General features: G+C 37.9%; 1 protein-coding gene across 1 annotated transcript in view; it reads left to right on the top strand.

Moving 5' to 3' along the window:
* Positions 1 to 19,419, top strand: part of vwa8 (von Willebrand factor A domain containing 8) — a 150,854-nt gene that overhangs the window by 77,080 nt on the left and 54,355 nt on the right. Inside the window, exons 26-29 of the mRNA XM_085766068.1 lie at positions 4,345 to 4,496; positions 10,001 to 10,109; positions 11,551 to 11,689; positions 12,774 to 12,961. Coding sequence (XP_085622194.1) covers positions 4,345 to 4,496; positions 10,001 to 10,109; positions 11,551 to 11,689; positions 12,774 to 12,961 — 588 coding nt within the window. The remainder of the gene's footprint in view (positions 1 to 4,344; positions 4,497 to 10,000; positions 10,110 to 11,550; positions 11,690 to 12,773; positions 12,962 to 19,419) is intronic.

Raw genomic sequence — 19,419 nt, 5'->3', positions numbered from 1 at the left:
TAACCTGGATTTAAAAGTGTTAAGTTCCACCCCTGTCACTAATTACAACAAAACAAATTTCTATGGCTAACACATAAACATAGAGAAGAAAAAAAAGGAGATAAAGTGCATACATAATCAACGTTATATGAGCAAAAATTAGGAAATAGAGGACAAAGTGATCAGTAACAAATAGAGACAATGGAAATAAGGTACAAAAAATTCATCATAAGAAGAAACAGAGTAAAGATGTGGGATATGGAGAGAGCGGGGAATTCAAGAGAAGTGAAGATGTATTTTTAGCTGCTTTTCAAAGAGTGAATAAAAGATATGGATCTTACATACAAAACATAGGACCTCTATAGGACATGTTACACTGATGGTGAGATGTGTGGGTGAAGGGTAAATATAGAGTTATAGATTATTACTGTGTCTAGTACGGTGAGAATGCAGCTACATTATAAGTGAAAAGTGACAGGGAGATCTTGGTTTCTGTAAATAAACTTGTGAATAAACAAACAAATCTGATAGGTACACTGCAAAAACTCAAAATCTTTCCAAGAATATTTGTCTTATTTCTTGTCAAAATGTCTCATTTCTAGTCAAAACTAATCTCTTTCCACTTAAAATATGACTCGTCACCTAAAAATTAACTTGTTTTAGATCATTTTCACTTGTTTCAAACAAATTTTCACTTGAAATAAGTAGAAAAATCTGCCAGTGAAAGGAAGTTTTGCTCCACTATCAGATTTTTCTACTTATTTCAAGTGAAAATTAGCTTGAAAGAAGTAAAAAGTGTCTAAAAACAAGCTACTTTTTAATGTGATGAGTCTTATTTTAAGTATAATGAGATTTGTTTTGACTAGAAATTATATTTTTACTAGATATAAGACAAATATTCTTTTTGCAGTGTACATAACAATACTCGTCACCTAAAAATGAACTTGTTTTTAGATCATTTTCACTTGTTTCAAACTAATTTTCACTTGAAATAAGTAGAAAAATCTGCCAATGAAAGCAAGTTTTTTTGTGCTTGTAATAAGAAAGAAAAACTTGCTCCACTATCAGATTTTTCTACTTATTTCATGTGAAAATAGACTTGAAAGAAGTAAAAAGTGTCTAAAAACAAGATGCTTTTTATGTGATGAGTCTTATTTTAGGTAAAATGAGATTGTTTCGACTAGAAATAAGACAAATGTTCTTGGTAAGAGTTTGAGTTTTTGCAGTGTATTCGGTTTGTGAATTGGTAGAAGAGAATACTTTGTAAATAGTGGTGCATATCTGTATCTGTTGTATGAATGTGAGATGAATCTTCTGAATAGATCCTTCACAGATGAAGATGAAACCAGCAGGACGACAGAATAACAGTGAAATCCTGATCAATAGGATCAATAATAACCCTTCGCTCAGGGACGACGAGCCCTTACGTTTGATTTCCCCACTGGCCGAGTGGCCGCCCACTCAGGACATTAATCACCAGCAGCACCATTACTGACACACCAGTGGACGAGTGGCACGGACGCAGGAGTCCTGATCAATAACAGCTGGGGCATTGATTTGTATTGTTATGTACACTGCAAAAAGAATATGTGTCTTATTTCTTGTCAAAATGTCTCATTTCTAGTCAAAACTAATCTCATTCTACTTAAAATAAGACTCATCACATTAAAAAGCAGCTTGTTTTTAGACACTTTTTACTTCTTTCAAGCAGATTTTCACTTGAAATAAGTAGAAAAATCTGATAGTGGAGCAAAACTTCCTTTCACTGGCAGATTTTTCTACTTATTTCAAGTGAAAATTAGTTTGAAACAAGTGAAAATGATCTAAAAACAAGTTCATTTATAGGTGATGAGTCTTATTTAAAGTGGAAAGAGATTAGTTTTGACTAGAAATGAGACATTTTGACAAGAAATAAGACAAATATTCTTGGAAAGATTTTGAGTTTTTGCAGTGTATCAGTTTATATGTCGACTGGATGCTTGTGGGGTCGTTCACTGTAATGTTTAGTGATGATGATGATGACGGGGGTAATGAAGGCAAGGCAGCTTCATTTATACAGAACATTTCACACCAACTCGATGCGCTTTACATACTGTAAAATCAAAACATGCAACAGTGATAAGTGGAAACAGGGAAAAAACCAACAACATAAAAACATACAATTTAAAAAAATTAATATAAAACCGAAAATAGTAAAATTTAGAAACATTAAACAAACAATTAAAAGCAAGAAAATATTGTGCAGGGGGGAAAAATAGAGCCTGAAATATGAGTTTGCAGCATGAAATATTGATTTGTGAACACTGACTGAACTCAGATCAGTTATTTTGTGGTGAAACAGTGAGTATTGATAATAACTCGATCACCAGCTGATATCAGATCAGTTCTGTTCTCCTCTTTACGTCTTTCTTCATCATACAGTTTTTTTTTTTTATATACTTTATTGCAGGATTGCACAAGTCGTTAGTTCTAATACACATCTTTTTGCCATTGGAGCATTCCTACAAAATGTATGCAATTTATAGTGAAAAACATAAAAAAAAAGAATAATAATAAAGGGGGGAAAAGAGGTGTGACAAAGACAGTAGAGAGAGAAAAAAAGGCATAAGATAGAACATATATACAGTATACATACACGTGCAAGCCCACATTTATATACAAGTTATTCTCTTCGGAGATCTAGTAAACATTTCTTCAGGGCTGAAACTCTTCAGTTTTAATTATTTATATAATCAATCCACTTCATCCATCTTTTCAGACATTCTGGTTCTTCATTTCTAATTCTAGATGTAATTTTTCACATTTCCAGAATATTATTTACAGTTCATTTCCAGTTATTAAAGGAAGGCGAGATGGATTTTTTTTTTTTTTTTGCCAATTTCTTGTTATTTGCTTCAGAGCTGCTTAGACAGTTTTTTGAAACAACTTTTTTTCTTTTTGACCACATGGATTTTCATTTTTCAAAACGGCCTCATAGCCACATGTGACGTGTGTGTGTAATTACACATAATGAGGAGTGTGATTATCTCTTCGTTAGTCCGGTGGTTCTCAGTGTGTGAGCTGCAAAACATGTTTTTATCATTCAAAAGAAGTTTTTATGAACGTATCTTTTCATCCAGACAGTCATACTGTCCAAGACACATGGAAAAGTTTTTCTTTTCTTATTATTCACTGTTTTTTTGTTCCTGTTCCTTTATCACACAGCTGGGACCTAGTGACACATGAGAAAGCCTGTTTAGAATGACAATAAATTAACCTTCATACCCTCATAATCAAAATGAACACATGGCAGTAAGCAGCACAAAACCAGAAAAAAACAACGATCATATGTTCAACATTTGGAGAGGAGGAACAAAGCAAATCAATAAAATGTTTTAGATATTATAATATCAAATGAAATCTTAAAATCTGAAGAATCTGCCTCACTCACTTTGGTAACACTTTACTTGATGCTTATCTGTATAACACATTATAACCATACTTATAATGAGTTATAATGCAGTTATCACTGTATAATAAACACTCATAAATTATCATAATGCTTTATAACACTATAAAGAATTTTATCATGACTTATAAGGTCAGGCATTATAATGCCCACATTTATAATGTATTATAAATAGTTATAATGTGTTATAACTGGCTTATAAACATGTATAACCATCATTATAAACACTCATAATAAAAAAATGTAGTTGCTCTATGCTCTATAATGTGTTATAAAGTCTTATGAGTGTTTATAATGATAGTTATACATGTTAATAAGCCAGTTATAACACATAACTATTTATAATGTATTATTAATGTGGGCATTGTCAGCTTGTTAATAACATATAGTTATAATGTGTTATAATTGGTTTATAAACATGTATAACTATCATTATAAACACTTATAAGACTTTATAACACATTATAGAGCATTATAACTATATATTTTTAATTATGAGTGTTTATAATGATAGTTATACATGTTTATAAGCCAATTATAACACATTATAACTATTTATAATGCATTATAAATGTGGGCATTGTCAGCCAGTTACTAACAATTATAACGTATTATAATACCTGACCTTATAAGTCAAGATAAAATGCTTTATAGTGTGTTATAATTATTGTTTATAATTTATAATTATAGTTATATATAACTGCATTATAACTCATAAGTCTGGTTATAATGCGTTATAGAGATAGACGTCAAGTAAAGTGTTACTGTACCCTCACGTTCACACAATCCACAAGATTTATTTTATTTTGAAAAGCTGATCCATTAGAAGATAAGAAGAAACTCATCTTCCTTTTCTTTCTCCCCCTCCCCTCCTCTTTTTTCCTCCCCCTCCTCCCTCTCCTCTCCCTCCCCGACAGAAATTCCCAGACGAGGGTTTGGCGAACGTGGTGCGGAACGTCTTCGACTTCGACTCGTACAACAAAGACGCCAGGGAGGTTCTGATCGAGGCGCTGCACAAACACGGCATTCCCATCGGGGCCAAACCCAGCTCGGTCCACCTGGCCACGGAGTAAGGCTGCAGGGGGCGCTGCTAGGGACACACACACACACACACCGAACACACACACTAAACACACACACAGCGCCGTAGTTACAGGTGATGCACATCTATGTCCGTGTAGGCTACATTTATTGTCTGACCTTCCTTCATGGGGGCTGCTGCACTGTAAAAACTCAAAATCTTTCCAAGAATATTTGTCTTATTTCTTGTCCAAATGTCTCATTTCTAGTCAAAACTAATCTCTTTCCACTTTAAATAAGACTCATCACCTAAAATTTAACTTGTTTTTAGATCATTTTCACTTGTTTCAAACTCATTTTCACTTGAAATAAGTAGAAAAATCTGCCAGTGAAAGCAGGTTTTTTGTGCTGGTAATAAGAAAGAAAAACTTGCCCCATTATCACATTATTTCTAGTGAAAATTAGCTTGAAAGAAGTAAAAAGTGTCTAAAAACAAGCTACTTTTTAATGTGACGAGTCTTATTTTAAGTAGAATTAGATTAGTTTTGACTAGAAATGACATTTTGACTAGAAATAAGACAAATATTCTTGGTAAGATTTTGAGTTTTTGCAGTGTGCACATACTGTCAGTCCTCCTGTGGAACTTTTTGCTGTGAAATATGACTGAAGGCACGTGGAAATCTGCACGTGTCGACACGTCCCCATGAGTTGACGACATAAGGACCTAATAATAAAATAAAAAAATAACCGATAGTATTAATCGGTCAAAGTTCTTGTTATCGGTTAACGGTTAAACGGTTAATCATGTGCATCCCTAACACACACACACTGAACACACACCGAACACACAGAAAGAGGTTGGAGTAACGGATATATAGATGAAATGGACATTACTTGACAGCTCAGCAGGATATATAATGGATGAGTCCATCAGAGTTTAACCGAGGACAGATGTTGTTTCCTCTAATTGTCCCTCAGAGAGACTGAACACAGGACCATCATTGGAAATCAATCAGAGACTTCTCACTTCATTATGTTAAAGCTCCTTAAAGGGCAACTTTGGTTTTTCTCAACCTGGGCCCTGTTTTCATATTTCATGTTTCATGTTTTTCTGTATACGTGAGTGATGGATAATACTTTTATTGAGGTGGCTCCAGTATTGAGCCGGGCAGGCAGCCTGCAGCCCAGCTAACGCTCTGAGTTCGCCCTAGAGCACTGGAAAAGAGAGTAGCGACACGCATTGGTCAAGTGGAAACGCCTCCTGGTGGCGGGATATGGGTATTGCAAATGCGCCCAAGAGCTGGCATCTCTGCAGTGTTGGTGAATGAGTAAGTGCGGTATTTTCAATAATTTAAGGACATTTATAGATCACCCACGTTAATAGCATCATCATGGACCCTTTTACAGATAAATATTAACATATAGTGGCCATTAATTGTTGTGTCACGAATGCTTGCTGTTTTAAATGATAAAGATAAGTCCACTAAAGTGTCATACCAGTTTGCACGCTAAATTCAACTGTGTTAGCTAACTGTTTGCCACTTAAGCCTGTGTTTTCTTTAGTTTGTTTGTTTTGGTCAAGCAAGTTATTGTGCTGCTGGCTTTTATTTTATTTCCATGCGAGGCTTTTTATGTTATTTATTTTGACAGCTGGTGGTTGCTTAGCAACGGTAAAGCGTTCGCTCGTCCCCTTCTGTGTTTGTCCACTGTGTGACCGGTACGTACTGTAAACAGCTCCGTGTGTTTTTATTAATTCTATTTTTTTTTATCAAAATTGGAGGAAAAACTTAACATAATACGTTTTGGGTTTGATTTTGTCACATTTTGTAATGGTTTTTAAGTGTTGTCATCTTTTATAGCCGGGCCAAAAAAAAAAAAAACAGTTGTACAATTTAAATTTTGAAATAAATAAATTATTAGCACTTACACTTAATATGACCAAGGCACCTAAAAGCAAAAACACAGCAGTTTTCATCAATTTACAAGCAAGTTGGCAACACACATACATTGGAGTGAATGGGTTTCTTGGGCGGATTTGCAATACCCACATCCTGCCACTAGGGGGAGAATAAAGTGACCACGGGAGTCTATGGTGGTGTCGCTACTCTCTTTTCCAGTGCTCTAGTTCGCCCTATAAACCTGCATTTATTTCACACTGAGGCTCAGATAGTTACAATGATTATCCAGCAACACACTAGAAAGGAGAAATGAACGTACTGGTACGTCTCTACCTTTAGCTGGAGGTCGCTGTTTGTTGTGAGCTGTGTCCAAATCTCACCACGCTAGAAATCTTGTTCTGAAATCTCGCGATAACTCGCGGCAAAACACCGGTGGGGAATTCTGTTACCTGACTGAGTTGTCATGTCAATGTTGGGCTGCTCTTCACACAGCTTTCACAAGTCAGGGCTAACAGTTAGCTGTGCTACAAATGGATGCAAACTACTGCCAGTCAGAAGAAGAGACGTGCTAAAGGTAGAGACAGACGTTCATTTCTCCTTTCTAGTTTGTTGTGGGACACTCATTGCTCAATACGGCTCAATACTGCAGCCACCTCTATGAAAGTATTATCCAACACTCACGTATACAGAAAAACATATGAAAACAGGGCCCAGGTTGAAAAAAACACGAAGTTGCCCTTTAACCCTTCTGTTGTCCTTCTGTTCCCTTCCTCCATCATTCCTTCTTTCCTTCCTTTTTCCCTCCCTTCCTTCCTTCTTCCTTGAATGAATCTGTTCCCTCCCTCCATCTTTCTTTCTTTCCCTTTTCCTTTCCTTCTTTCCTCCCTTATTTCCCTTCTTCCTTCCTTGAACCAATCTGTTCCCTCCCTCCATCTGTCTCTACTTCCCTTTTCCTTTCCTTCTTTCCACAATCCTTTTTCCCTCCCTTCCTTCCTTCCTTCCTTCTTCCTTGAATGAATCTGTTCCCTCCCTCCATCTTTCTTTCCTTCCCTTCGTCCTTACTTCTTCCTTCCTTTCTGACCCAATTTGTTCCCTTCCTGCACCCTCCCTTCTTCCTTTCCTTTCTCCCTTTCTTCTTTCCACAGTCCTTTTTCTCTTCCTTTCTTCCTTCCCTTCGTCCTTACTTCTTCTTCCTTCCTCTTTTGATCCAATTGACCTGATCTGTTCCCTATATATCCCTCCATCTTTCTTTCCTTCCCTTTTCCCTTCCTTCTTTCCCTTCTTCCTTCCTTCTTCTTCCTCCCTTGAAATTAAACCTAACAAATCACATTAGGATTTTTTTCCCCTTCCTTCTAAATTTCCCCTTAATTGCTCTTCTGAAGTTTCTTCTCTGTTGCAAACAGCTCTTGATGTTACCACGGGAACTGCTGACCTTCCCAGAACCAGGAAGTGGTCGTACTGTAGGTGGAAGTGTTACCTCTGGTTAGGAGTGAAGCTCTTGACACTTTTTTATTTTATTTTATTTTATTTTTATTTTTATTTTTATTTTGCACAAACACATCACTTAAAATAGTATGAACAATAATTCAATACAATTCAATACACCCATGAAGAACGTATTATTCAAAAACCAAATTTGTTACAAGTAAAGACAAGAAAATAAGGAATAATAATTAAATGATAAGATGATAACGAAAAAATACGTGGAAAAAAGTTAGAGATTATACAGTGAATATAGGAAAAAGAAGGAAAAAAACATACATTAATGAATAATGCAAAGCAATAATGATACATGTGCACTGCAAAAACTCAAAATCTTTCCAAGAATATTTGTCTTATTTCTTGTCAAAATGTCTCATTTCTTGTCTAAACTAACCTCTTTCCACTTTAAATAAGACTCATCACCTAAAAATGAACTTGTTTTTAGATCATTTTCACTAGTTCCAAACTAATTTTCACTTGAAATAAGTAGAAAAATCTGCCAGTGAAAGCAAGTTGTTTGTGCTTGTAATAAGGAAGAAAAACTTGCTCCACTGTCAGATTTTTCTACTTATTTCAAGTGAAAAAAATGCTTGAAAGAAGTAAAAAGTGTCTTAAAACAAGCTACTTTTTATGTGATTTTACGTACAGTATAATGAGATTTGTTTGACTAGAAATAAGACAAATATTCTTGGAAAGATTTTGAGTTTTTGCAGTGTAACAACTTCTTCATGTACTGATTATTTTTATTTTATTTAGAGAATAACTTCCATGAAGTCTCCTCGCTGCTTCTGAGATGTTAGATTAATGAATTACTGACTGGATGAATGAATGAATGAATGAATGAATGAATGGCTGCTGTGACATCATTACTCACATTACCTCACTTTTCCCATACGAGGGGGGAAAGATAAGATCCTAAAAACCCACCACTACCGCCACCACATTGTCTCATCATCATGTACAGCTCTGGCTTTTTTAAATAAAGGAAAATATTTGTTTCTTTCTCCTGTCTCCTGTGGTTTTATTTTTAACTCATCTCATTCAGAAATTCTGCTTTTTTTTAATAAAGTGAACCCTTGAGAAACCGAGGAGGCAGGCAGAAACAGAAACAAGTATTTTCCTTTGAGTTATTATTATGACATAACCCGGTTTGTATATATATATAGAGATTATCTCCTCTCTGGCTCTTTTTGTAGTGTGTTTCGGTGATTTAAAGCCCACATCTTGAACGGTTTATACTGGACTCGCTTGCTGCACTGTCGCCCGCAACATCTTGTGTACATAAAAGCAAATATTTTGCCTCTCGATTTCCAATTTTGGACATGGGAAACCAGACACAGCTCCTCTTATGTGTCTCGCTCGCTTTTCCATTCATAGAAATATTTATGGTTAGAGGACGACGACGATCCTTTTTATCCTCCTTGGAATTTCTCTGTTTTGTGGTTCGCCGTTCGCATCGTTCACCCCTCCACCTGCAGCCAATCAGGCCGTGGCCTCGATCCAGCGGTGATTTCATGGGAAGAGCACAGTAAACATCTGGACACACACACACACACACACACACATAGACACACACACACATAGACACTTCATCTGACTGTCGAGCCTCTAACAACATGAGCTCATGTTCATTTCACTGCAACAGGCTGCAGGACGGTGAAAGTCTCAAACTCATCATTTTCCAAACTGGAAAAATTCAACAAGCTTCAAGGAGAAGGATGTGTGTGACATCATCACACTGCAAAAACTCACAATCTTTCCGAGAATATTTGTCTCATTTCTTGTCAAAATGTCTCATTTCTAGTCAAAACTAACCTCTTTCCACTTTAAATGAGACTCATCACCTAAAAATGTACTTGTTTTTAGATCATTTTCACTTGTTTCAAACTAATTTTCACTTGAAATAAGTAGAAAAATCTGCCAGTGAAAGCAGGTTTTTGTGCTTGTAATAAGATTTTTCAGATTTTTCTACTTAATTCAAGTAAAAAAGATGCTTGAAAGAAGTAAAAAGTGTCTAAAAACAAGCTACTTTTATGTGATTTTATGTATAATGAGATTAGTTTTGACTAGAAATGACATTTTTTGACTAGAAATAAGACAAATATCCCTGGACAGATGTAGAGTTTTTGCAGTGCAGGTCTCACCAGGCGGTTGGTTGTCCCTCCATCTCTAGGTTGCCGCTGCCCGAGGCGAAGATGACCGGATACTGGACCATAAACCAAGGTGGGAACGCTCGCCGCAAACTGCTCTGCCCCACGGAAACACATCCCATAGACATCAAGGTAAACACACACACACACCAGTACAGCAGATACTGTACACACATACATACACTGTTCACCTACATCTGCACTGATGTCTATGTAGAGAAGAATCCATCTGAGTGATTAAATTAAAAACAGAGCAGATTTCAGAATAAAACACTCAGAGAAACCAAATCCTGCGAAGTTGTTGTTGGATGGTAAGGTACGGGGCTTAGTTGTGACATCACAAAGTGCCAGGAAGTCCTGACGGCTGGTTTTAAGGTTCAGTTTCTGAATACAGGCTGTGTGCATTTCTCTGTGGACTGAGGCTTTGATACTTTCACAGTATTAATATAGAACCTAGAGCTGCTTTATAATCACACTACACATGGACATCTACCTTTATACTGTATGGAGCTTTAACACAAACATCTACCTTTATACTGTATGGAGCTTTAACACAAACATCTACCTTTATACTGTATGGAGCTTTAACACAAACATCTACTTTTATACCGTATGGAGCTTTAACACAAACATCTACCTTTATTTTGAAGGAGCTTTAACACAAACATCTACCTTTATTTTGAAGGAGCTTTAACACAAACATCTACCTTTATACTGTATGGAGCTTTAACACAAACATCTACCTTTATACTGTATGGAGCTTTAACACAAACATCTACCTTTATACTGTATGGAGCTTTAACACAAACATCTACCTTTATACTGTATGGAGCTTTAACACAAACATCTACCTTTATTTTGAAGGAGCTTTAACACAAACATCTACCTTTATTTTGAAGGAGCTTTAACACAAACATCTACCTTTATACTGTATGGAGCTTTAACACAAACATCTACCTTTATACTGTATGGAGCTTTAACACAAACATCTACCTTTATACTGTATGGAGCTTTAACACAAACATCTACCTTTATACTGTATGGAGCTTTAACACAAACATCTACTTTTATACTGTATGGAGCTTTAACACAAACATCTACCTTTATTTTGAAGGAGCTTTAACACAAACATCTACTTTGGAGCTGAGATCATGTTATTGTTTTTACCAACTGTGTATTATTTGTCTTTATTGTTGAGTTTAAACCGCCTGCAGCAGCTGCTGTTGTTGTGTATGAAGCAGCAGCCAATCATCTTCAAGCTGCTGCATGTTTGATACCAGAGATTATTATTTCTAGAATCACCATAAAACCATTTTAGGAGTTTAGTTTCTGTAGCTGGAGAAGAAAAAAATGAAAACACAAACAAGCAACAGCCTTGTGATCTGAATCCAGCTGCTACATCACACACAGCCTTAGTTACAGTACAGTGTGTGTCAGTGTGTGTGTGTGTGTGTGTGTGTGTGTGTGTGTGTGTGTGTGTGTGTGTCAGTGTGTGTGTGTTGTGTTGCTGTAACAGTGTGTGTGTGTGTTGTGTTGCTGTAACAGTATGTTTGTGTGTGTGTTGTGTCTGCAGGGCCCCGTGTTTCTGCGTGTGCAGGGTTACCCCAGCAACCGGCAGGAGAGCCGAGCGCTCAGCTTCAGCGAGGAGAAAGCCCACTGGCAGCTCCCCATGAACGAAGTCAACATCATCTGTGACGTGGCCACCAAAGACGGTACACACACACACACACACACACACAAGTTTGAAAACACAAGCTTTTGAATTAAAGAAGAAAAACAGAAAAACACAAAACCATAAACAAGAGTTAAATAAAAATAACCAGTAACACTTTACAATAAGGGTCCCTTAATTAATGTTAGTTAGTACATTATTAAGCATTAATTAACTGTTTACAGATATATTAACAATCATTATTATGTATTACTTAGGATTAGGAAACACATTAATGTGAGTGATAAACTTGGCGAAGTTTCATGGTGATACCTGTTAGTTAAAATTTTTACCCTATTCACCTGACAGTGTCTCCCCAAACTCTGGTTATATTCACGGCAAAAACTCTACATCTTTCCAAGTATATTTGTCTTATTTCTTGTCAAAATGTCTCATTTCTAGTCAAAACTAATCTCTTTCCACTTAAAATAAGACTCATCACCTAAAAATTTACTTGTTTTTAGATCATTTTCACTTGTTTCAAACTAATTTTCACTTGAAATAAGTAGAAAAATCTGCCAGTGAAATCAAGTTTTTTGTGCTTGTAATAAGAAAGAAAAACTTGCTACACTGTCAGATTTTTCTACTTATTTCAAGTGAAAATATGTTTGAAAAAAGTAAGAAATGTCTTAAAAACAAGCTACTTTTTAATGTGATGGGTCTTATTTTAGGTATAATGAGATTTGTTTTGACTATAAATGACATTTTGACTAGAAATAAGACAAATATTCTTGGTAAGATTTTGAGTTTTTGCAGTGTAGCTTCAAACTGAATGAATTAAGTTAATTTGTTAGGGTTAGTTAGTGAAAATGATCTAAAAACAAGTTATTTTTTAGGTGACGAGTCTTGTTTTAAGTGGAAAGAGATTAGTTTGACTAGAAATGACATTTTGACAAGAAATAAGACAAATATTCTTGGTAAGATTTAGAGTTTTTGCAGTGTTTAAGCCTGTAGGAGACATTAGGATTCGATCTTTTCATCTCTGCAGACGTGAGGGTTTTAATCACATATTGCACAGTGATGATAACCCAGAGTTGTGTGTCTGTGTGTGTCTGTTGTGTGTGTTGTGTTGTGTTGTGTTGCAGACGTGCTGTACGTGGCCACCTGTAACCCGGTGTGCCTGTTCTCCATGAGGGAGCGCGGCGAGACGATCCAGAGCGTGGAGCTGTACGACGTCTTCCCCCGGACCATCAGCGGCGTCTGGCAGCCGTTCGTCACCGTGGCGCCGCTGGGGAGTCCGCTGGACGGACAGGTGGTGCTGCACGAGGAGCAGGTCGGCACACACTAACACACACACACACACACACACACACACACACACAGACACACACACACACAAAGACACACACACAAAGTCCAAACGATCACACACATTATATTAGATTAACCTCGCTTTTTCATCTTACTCTCATGGGAAACGTTTGCAGCAGCAGCAGCAACAACAGAGTCAGTGAACAGGAAGGTGATTATATTAAAGGGATAGTTCAGCATTTTCTGCAAATTGGCCCATTGCCAGAATGAGAGGAAGCCCGTTACGTTACGAGATCACAACCACAGTCAGAGCCTCCTGAGTAACGGTCACATCTGTATACTGCTTTTACTGTATATTACACTGCAAAAACTCAAATATCTTACCAAGAATATTTGTCTTATTTCTAGTCAAAATGTCATTTATAGTAAAAAAAAAAAAAAGACCCTCATTATACTCAAAATAAGACTCAAATTAAAAACTAAAAATTTGCTTGTTTTTAGACACTTTTTACTTCTTTCAAGCAGATTTTCACTTGAAATAAGTAGAAAAAAACTGATAGTGGAGCAAGTTTTTCTTTCTTATAACAAGAACAAAAAACTTGCTTTCACTATCAGATTTTTCTACTGATTTCAAGTGAAAATGAGTTTGAAACAAGTGAAAATGATCTAAAAACAAGTTAATTTTTAGGTGATGAGTTTTATTTTAAGTGGAAAGAGGTTAGTTTTGACTAGAAATGAGACATTTTGACAAGAAATAAGACTAATATTCTTAGAAAGATTTTGAGTTTTTGCAGTGTATGTAGTTCATGTCTTAATATGTTGATATTTAATTTAATTATTTATTGAATCCTTGCACTTTACAGAGACTGCTTGATGAAAAACTGTCCCTGAAGGCAACGCGCATCAGCGGTTTTGCATGAATTTCCCTCTAAAACAACTCTTGTGTTATTATCTCATAGCGTGGTGAATGTGCAGCTCACAACTTGTCCACCAGAGCGTTGTGGAGTTGTTGGATTGTGTATTTGATGAGTTTGATGATGAGGGAAACAAAAAATAGCTTGCACCGACAATTAAAGGTAACAAACCTACTGCTATGACTATAGGGATTATGGCAATGGGGCCAATTTGCAGAAAAGGTTGAACTATCCCTTTACTGTAAAGGTTTCTATGGTTTTGCACCATGCACATATGTTGTGTGTGTGTATGAGGAAACATGGCAGCTCACTCACCAGGTTTACCTACTTCACTTTGTGAGTCTTTATGGTTTCGTTTCCTAATCAGGAGAAATAAAAAGTCTAATGAGAGTTTATGTGGAAACATTTACACCAGTGAGAGAAAACTCCATTTAAAGAGCAGGTTAGAGTTTCTGTTGGTTTGGTCTTTATTTATTGGGGCAGTGCCTCCTGTCCTCTACAGTTATATATATATATATATGTATAAGCTCATGATATATAATAATGTATCAGCTCTGTAATTTTGGCTGCAGTAAACAGCTGAGTCGTCAGTTCAGTCTGAACACGGTGCAGCAGCTTTTTCCATCTTTGTCTCCTGAAACAAACTGCACATCTCTGCTCGTCTGTTTCTCACACAGTCGTCTGTTCTTCATTATTATATACATATATATATATATATACACTGCAAAAACTCTACATCTTACCAAGAATATTTGTCTTATTTCTAGTCAAAACAAATCTCATTACACCTAAAATATGTATATTTATACATATACATATACATAAAAAGTAGCTTGTTTTTAGACACTTTTTACTTAACATAGTGCACTTGTATGTTGTATAGTAAATAACTAGCTATTTTACCATGGATAGAAGTATGTACAGTAGTAAATGGATTTGAGGCCTAGAGGACAAGACAGAAACCCTCTTCACTGTCCTATCAAAATAAAAGCATAAAATACTTTTTTTTAAAAGAAAAAAAACTTCCAAAATCCATAACTCATGAATTTATGAACTAATTATGACAGTTAAACTCAATTATGGATAAGATAAGAAAATAGAAGTGATGAGGTCAGAGGTCAGCTTCACTCTGACATCATAAACTTATAGTTAATACAGTAGTTTATGTTTATTGCCATCGTATACGCGTATACGTACAACAAAATGCCATTTGGCAGTCTCTCTCTCCTGTAGCAGCAAAGGACATTTAAAAAAGTTTGTTTTGTATTTGTGAACACATAAAGTGCAAGGAGTTAATAAATAATTAAATTAAATTAAATACCAACATATTAAGACATGAACTACGTACACTGCAAAAACTCAAAATTTTTCCAAGAATATTTGTCTTATTTCTTGTCAAAATGTCTCATTTCTAGTCAAAACTAATCTCTTTCCACTTAAAATAAGACTCATCACCTAAAAATTAACTTTTTTTTAGGTAATTTTCACTTGTTTCAAACTAATTTTCACTTGAAATAAGTAGAACAATCTGCCAGTGAAAACAAGTTTTTTGTTCTTGTTATAAGAAAGAAAAACTTGCTCCACTATCAGTTTTTTCTACTTATTTCAAGTGAAGATCTGCTTGAAAGAAGCAAAAAGTGTCTAAAAACAAGCTACTTTTTATGTGATGAGTCTTATTTTAGGTATAATGAGATTTTTTTTATACTAGAAATGACATTTTGACTAGAAATAAGACAAATATTCTTGGTAAGATTTTGAGTTTTTGCAGTGTAATATACAGTAAAAGCAGTATACAGATGTGACCGTTACTCAGGAGGCTCTGACTGTGGTTGTGACATTGTTCCTCTCATTCTACCTGCACAGACAGATGCTAGTACAGTATTATGGTATGTTTATATTATACTATGAACAGGGAGAATAGGCTGCAGCTTCATTCATCACCACAGTAAACGTCAGAGTTAAATGCTGAGTTACGTACGTGGACGAGCAGAGAGGGAGGGAAGCTGTAAATAGTGTCAGAGTTATGTAATAAAACACAACTGTACACACACACACAGACACACACACACACAGCCTCTTGTTTCCAGTGTGACGTGAATAACGTGACACTTTTATTCCACAACTTCTGGTTGTTTCTTCAGTTTTATTTTGAGGAGCGCCACCGCAAATTCCTCACAGATTTAAAATATCTCTGCTCCGTCAGTTTGAGTTTCTTAAAGCGGTCGGTGGTTTAGAGCGTTTCTCTCTCTCTCTCTCTCTGTCCCTGTGAGACCCCGGACCGGGACAGCCCAGCGTCAGACCAGAACAATGTGCGTTAGTTCGCAGCTCTTTTGCGTTACAGCTGGAGCTTATTAGGAGGAGAGAGGAGGAGGAGGAGGAGGAGGAGGAAGAGGAGCTAAAAATACACCACCACCACCACCGCCGCCGTGATGGATCGAGTTACGTCTGTCGAAAAATGAAGAGCTCCAGACAACATGAAGTTCACTCACAGGTCAAACTGGCCTTCAGAGGAACCAACACACACACACTTACACACACTTAAACACACTTAAAGGGATAGTCATACTGTAGCAGTAGGTTCGTTACCTTTAATTGTCGGTGCAAGCTGTTTTTTAGAACGGCGGAGCAGAGCCGTGAGCTGCTCAGAGCTACGCTACGGAGGCTCATTATGGGATTTCTTGGTTTCCCTCATCATCAAACTCATCAAATACACAATCCAACAACTCCACAACGCTCTGGTGGACAAGTTGTGAGCTGCACATTCACCACGCTATGAGATAATAACACAACGTTACCAGACAGAGTTGTTTTAGAGGGAAATTCATGCAAAACCTCTGATGTGTGTTGCCTTCAGGGACAGTTTTTCATCAACAGTCTCTGTATTTCCCTCTAAAACAACTCTGTGTGGTAACGTTGTGTTATTATCTCATAGCGTGGTGAATGTGCAGCTCACAACTTGTCCACCAGAGCGTTGTGGAGTTGTTGGATTGTGTATTTGATGAGTTTGATGAGGGAAACCAAGAAATCCCATAATGAGCCTCCGTTTGTAGCGTAGCTCTGAGCAGCTCACAGCTCTGCTCCGCCGTTCTAAAAACAGCCACAGTTAATAGCCAATTTGCCAAAAATGTTGAACTATCCCTTTAAACACACACACACACACACACACACACACACACACACACACACACACACACTCATACACACACACACACACACACACAGAGGCATGTTCTTGTAGGTGTTTACATACTTGTAGAAGCATCTCCAACCCAAACAGAATAACGCCGTTATTACATGTTTAGAATCAGGAAATGAGGTTTTCTCTGTGTGTGTGTGTGTGTGTGTGTGTGTGTGTGTGTGTGTGTGTGTGTGTGTGTGTGGAATGGGTGGCCATGAGGAAACCATTAGCATGAAGCAGAGGGGGGGTTTGGGGGGGGGGGGCAGCAGCAGCAGCAGCAGCAGCAGCATCTCCCCTGTGGCTCCTTCTCATAAAACTCAATTGAAGATGAAGCCTAGTGCGTCACAAACCAAAGTCCTTTCTGCTCAGTGTAGCCAACACACACACACACACACACACACACACACACACACACACACACACAGACAGACAGACAGACACACACACACACACACACACACACACACACACACACACACACACACACACACACACACACACACACAATAAGTCTGTCTAAATTGAATTGAGTCAAGTACAGTAAAGTGCTGCTCACATTAGTGGAGTTAAAGGCACATCAGCTGTTTGGTGCTGAGAGAGAGGAGAGGAGCGCCATCTGGTGGAAGAGAGGAGGAGGAGGAGGAGAGGAGGGGGAAGAGAGGAGGAGGAGAGGAAGAAGAGGAGGAGGAAGAGGAGAGAAGAAGAGGAGAAGGAGAGGAGGAAGATGAGGAGGAAGAGGAGATGAAGAGGAGGGGGAGGAGGAGAAGAGGAGAGGAGGAGGAGAAGAGGAAGAGGAGTAAAGGAAGAGAGGAAGAGAAGGAGGAGGAGGAGAAGGAGGAGAGGAGGATGGGAGGAGAGGAAGAGGAGGAGGAAGAGAGGAGGAGGAGAAGAGGAAGAGCAGGAGGAGGAGGAGAAGAGGAGGAGGAGGAGAGGAAGAGAAGAGGAGGAGATAGAGGAGGAGGAGGAGAAGAGGAAGAGAGGAGGAGGAGGGAGGAACAGGAAGAGAGGAGGAGAAGAGGAAGAGAGGAGGAGGACGGAGGTAGAGGAGGAGAGGAGGAGGAGAGAGGAGGAGAGAGGGAGGAGGAGGAAGAGGAGGAGGAGGGAGGTGGAGGAAGAGGAGGAGGAGGAGAGGAAGAGAGGAAGAGGGGGAGGAGAGGAGGAAGAGAGGAAGAGGAGGAGGAGAGGAGGAAGAGAAGGAAAAGGAGGAGAAGAGGAGGAGGAGAGGAAGAGAAGGAGAGGAAGAGGAGGAAGAGCAGGAGAAGGAGGAGGAGAAGAGGAAGAGGGAGGAGGAGGGAGGTAGAGGAAGAGAGGAGGAGAAGAGGAAGAGAGGAGGAGGACGGAGGTAGAGGAGGAGAGGAGGAGGAGAGAGGAGGAGAGAGGGAGGAGGAGGAAGAGGAGGAGGAGGGAGGTGGAGGAAGAGGGGGAGGAGAGGAGGAAGAGAGGAAGAGGAGGAGGAGAGGAGGAAGAGAAGGAAAAGGAGGAGAAGGAGGAGGAGAAGAGGAAGAGGGAGGAGGGGGAAGAGAAGAGGAAGAGAGGAGGAGGAGGAGAGGAAGAGGAGAAGGAAGGAGGAAGAGGAGGAAAAGGAGGAGGAGAGGAAGAGAAGAGGAGGAGAGGAGCGCCCTCTGGTGGAGGAGAGGAGGAGGAGAGGAAGAGGAAGAGGAGGAAGAGGGGAAGAGGAGAAGAGGCAGAGGAGGAGGAGGAAGAGGAGGAGGAGGAAGAGGAGGAGAAGGAGAGGAAGAGAAGAAGAAGAGGAAAAGGAGGAGGAGGAAGAGGAGGTTCCTCTCTGAGTGGAGGAATCCCATGAATCTTGAGCTCGGAGCTGCAGCAACATTTAAAACAACACACTGCAAAAACTCTAAATCTTTCCAAGAATATTTGTCTTATTTCTTGTCAAAATGTCTCATTTCTAGTCTAAACTAATCTCTTTCCACTTTAAATAAGACCCATCACCTAAAAATGAACTTGTTTTTAGATCATTTTCACTTGTTTCAAACTAATTTTCACTTGAAATAAGTAGAAAAATCTGCCAGTGAAAGCAAGTTTTTTGTGCTTGTAATAAGAAAGAAAAACTTGCTCCACTATCAGATTTTTCTACTTATTTCAAATGAAAATAGACTTGAAATAAGTAAAAAGTGTCTAAAAACAAGCTACTTTTTTAAATGTAAAACTATGTATGTATATGTATAAATATACATATTTTAGGTGCAATGAGATTTGTTTTGACTAGAAATAAGAGAAATATTCTTGGTAAGACTTTGAGTTTTCACAGTGCAATGGTGGTTTTATAATGGAAAGACCCTTGTTCATGAGAAACCAGTAGATTTAAATGATCAGTTCTACTTATTGATCTATTTTTATTCATTCATTCAACCTTGAAGATGATGATGA

This window comes from Trachurus japonicus, chromosome 21 (genome assembly GCF_045865225.1).
Source record: "Trachurus japonicus isolate A0001 chromosome 21, Traja_1.0".
NCBI classification, from domain to species: Eukaryota; Metazoa; Chordata; class Actinopteri; order Carangiformes; family Carangidae; genus Trachurus; species Trachurus japonicus.
This window is presented reverse-complemented; position numbering and strand designations above follow the sequence as displayed.